A 3,715-nucleotide genomic window follows, 5' to 3' on the forward strand; every position below is an offset into this window, starting at 1 on the left:
GGTACTCCTTTGATAAGCTGCAAGTGAGTCCGAATGGAGGTTATAAAACAGTACAACATGGCATGACGAAGTATCATGNAAATAAAAAATAAAAAAATGATAAATCAACTCATGAATAAGTGAACTCACAACTACAATGAAGTGTTGGATGCAATAAGGGTTAGGGTATGAGGGAGATATATAAAGACATCTGGATGCATTCACTTTTATTAAAAAATGTTAAATGAAGGCTATTTCTACTTTGATGTAGGATTTAAAGATGATAGATAACTTGGGCAGCCAACCGCTCACTTTATGTCACATTAATGAAAGAAGTAGTGTAATAACTTGGTTGATTGACATTGCATTAAATGTTTGGAAGGGAAAGTGAGCTGCATTTATTGTGGGTAAGGAGAGAGAATACATTTTTTATGTCACAATTAAATGCAAGGATGATCAAGAAATATTAGCTTTTCATTTCTCATAGGTTGTTAACTTTTCTTCAAGTCCTTCCAACAGACACTTCTTCCCTCCAAAACCTTTCCATTAGCTACCATAAATTTTCCACCATAACTTGCTCGAACCACCTAACTCTCTTCAATGAAGGCATAGTGTTTATGGCCCAGGTGTGGAGTTTGGTGAAGTATGGTGCAACCTCATTTAAGGACATACGCTCTGTAGTTGGCCAGTGAGGGCCACAACAACTTCCTTTAAGCCACTTCGTAGGTATTAATGTCTTTCTCTCATTTAAGATGACAATTAATTTCATTCTATCTTCTTTAATATTAGGGACCCGTTATTTACTTGGGGTGTTAGATACGAATGTTAATCATATTTCATTGAACACGTTTCGAATTTTGTAACCAAATTTGTTATAGTTTTCTTTTTGATCAGACTTATGTGTGCTAAGTATGACGACTACAAGCACAAGTCATGAGAAAGACGTGCCTCAATGCTATGAACATGGTGCTGAGCCTAATGAAATATTTATAGACAACGAACCTAGGATAAATATGTGTTTTGAATCACTAGAAGATGCCAAAAAATTCTACACAAATTACGCCATTACATGTGGTTTTGCTGTAAGGACAAGATCATCAAAGAAGGATAACGACAATAATGTGTAATATTTGCGATTAGTTTGTTCTAGAGAAGGCAAATATGTGTCTTCCATTAAACCAGAGGTGAAAACACATGCAAGTCAAACAAATCAATGTCCAGTTAGCATTACCATTGGAAGGAAAGACAGTTATTGGGTTATAAAGAGCGTCGTGTTAGATCACAATCATGAACTATGCCCTAATACATCTAAGTTGATTCCTGGGAATAGAAAAATTAGCATGCAAGCTAAGCATACATTGCAAGTGAATGATAGGCGTTCGCATTAATAAGAGTTTCCTTAGCATTGTTAGTGATGTTGGTGGATTTGAGAATATGGATTTCGTGGAATGTGATTCACGAAATTACATTGTGCAACACAGAAGATCTTTATGTAAGGACGGTGATGGTCAAGCCCTTCTAAAACACTTTTCATCCATGAAAGCATTGAACAACGACTTCTTCTACGATATTGCATTGGTGAAGGGAATATATTATGTAGTGTGTTTTGGGCAGACAGAAGAAGTATAACAGCTTGTGAAGAATTTGGTGATGTTGTGTCGTTTGACACCACTTACTTGACAAATAAGTATGACATGCCCTTTGCGCCATTTGTAGGCNTTAACCATCATGGTCACTCAATTTTACTTGGATGTGGATTGCTTTCTTCCGAAGACATTGCATCCTTTGTGTGGTTGTTTGAATCTTGGTTGAGATGCATGGGAAATAAGGCCTCAATAGCCATTATAACGGATCAATGCAGGGCAATGGCGAATGCCATTGAAGAGGTTTTCCCAAATACCATAGACAGATGGTGTCTATGGCACACAATGAAGAAGTTGCCTGAAAAATTTCAAAGCTACAAAAATTACGTTTCCATTAAAGCGGATATACATGCGCTCATCTATGACTGTGGGTCGCCAAGCGAGTTTGAGATTGGATGGGAAGAACTTCTTACAAAGCACGGATTGGAAGGGAATGATTGATTAAGTAATCTTTATGAGGAAAGAATGAAATGGGTTCCATGTTATTTAAGGAGTCAATTTTGGGCAGGTATGTCAACAACACAAAGAAGTGAGGGTATGAATGCCTTCTTTGATGGATTTATAGATTCAAGCACCACACTACATCAGTTTGTGGTTCAATTTGACAATGCACTTAGGGCTAAGGCACAAAAAGAAACACAAGCTGACTTCTCCTCCCTATACACCACGATTGGTTGTGGGTCCCAATCACCGATAGAAAGACAATTTCAATTAGAGTATACACATGAAAAGTTTGAGGAAGTCCAAACAGAATTTCGATGTCGGATGAATTGCTTTATAAAAAACACTGTAAAAGACAACCTTATGAATACTTACACAATAAAAGAGGAGCGAATGTTTGAGGGTAAGTGTGCAGATAAATTTTATACAGTTGAATTTGATCCACTTACTCACAATACCAGTTGTTCTTGTCACTTATTTGAATTTAGAGGCATTATTTGTCGACATTCTCTTTTAGTATTTGGTCAAGAAGATGTTTGCAATGTGCCATCCAAATACGTCCTTTGGCGTTGGAGTAAGAATATTCGTAGAAGACACATCATGATTAGAGCATCCTATAATACCTCTAAGCTTCAACCTACGGTGCAAAGATACCAGGTTTTGTGTAAAAATTTTTTTGAAATAGCGGAGGTCGCTTGTGAGTCTGAACATGTTTCTAATCACTTGGAAAAAGATCTTGATGTACTTGGACATAAATATGGATGCAGTTCATCCATGGCTACTAAAATCATAACTGATGGTGATGAACTAAGATATGAAAATCCTNTAAACACTCCAACACCTGAGACTGAGCGGGGAAATGATGATGTTTTTGTGCGCAGTCCATTAACAGTTAAGCGAAAAGGGANACCANGCACAAANAGGTTGAAGTCAACCGTCGAGAAAAGAACAACAAAAAGAAAACCATCTTCAGCAAAGAAGTCATCCACACCATTGGTAGACGACTCTTCTTGTTATTATCTTGTGTGATATTTGCATAGACTTGTGTTAATTGTTATCTGTCTTCTAATTCGTATTTCAATTATTTAGGAATCTACAGTACCTGATGTTGTACAAAGTGCTGAGGTCATTCGAGTTGCATCCCAAAGTTACCAATTTTTAGACCAATCCGCAATGGCGCCATCTGGATTTATGTCTTTGTTATCTGGTGTGCATAACACTTTTGATAATAACAAACTTTGATGTATATAAGTACTTGTTATTAAATTTGGTATGAATATAATGTTTGTAGTCTTGTCAATGTCCATGGCAATCTAACTTAAAAAAAAAATATTAACATTTTGTTGAAGAGAAATTTCATTATCAAATGTGAAAAACACGTGAAAGTAAGTTTAAGTAATAAATTCATAGGTTGTGATACATGGCAGGCCCTGCATGATTGTTTAAATGCACTTTATATTCTGCAAATATGTGTTGTAATCGATTACCAAATTTATGTAATCGATTACGAACTGTGTTGGGTTCATTTAAATACCAACTTAATGCTTGAACTGCCCACGTTCCCCACTTTAGGTTTAACTTCCCACCCCTCCAAGTTTTAAAGTAAACTAACCTTTTTCGTGAAGTTGTGGTCGTCCACTGGCAGCAGTTTC

At 36.5% G+C, this 3,715-nt stretch overlaps 1 protein-coding gene across 1 annotated transcript; it reads left to right on the top strand.

The window, feature by feature from the left end:
• Positions 1 to 2,132: 2,132 nt before the first annotated feature.
• On the top strand, positions 2,133 to 3,305 carry LOC106761059 (protein FAR-RED IMPAIRED RESPONSE 1-like). Its single transcript, XM_014644549.1, has 3 exons — positions 2,133 to 2,466; positions 2,581 to 3,059; positions 3,153 to 3,305. Exons 1-3 carry the CDS (start codon positions 2,133 to 2,135, stop codon positions 3,303 to 3,305), a joined length of 966 nt encoding a protein of 321 aa, XP_014500035.1.
• The last annotated feature ends 410 nt before the right edge of the window (positions 3,306 to 3,715 follow it).

Source organism: Vigna radiata, chromosome 1 (genome assembly GCF_000741045.1).
Source record: "Vigna radiata var. radiata cultivar VC1973A chromosome 1, Vradiata_ver6, whole genome shotgun sequence".
In the NCBI taxonomy this organism is placed as follows: Eukaryota; Viridiplantae; Streptophyta; class Magnoliopsida; order Fabales; family Fabaceae; genus Vigna; species Vigna radiata.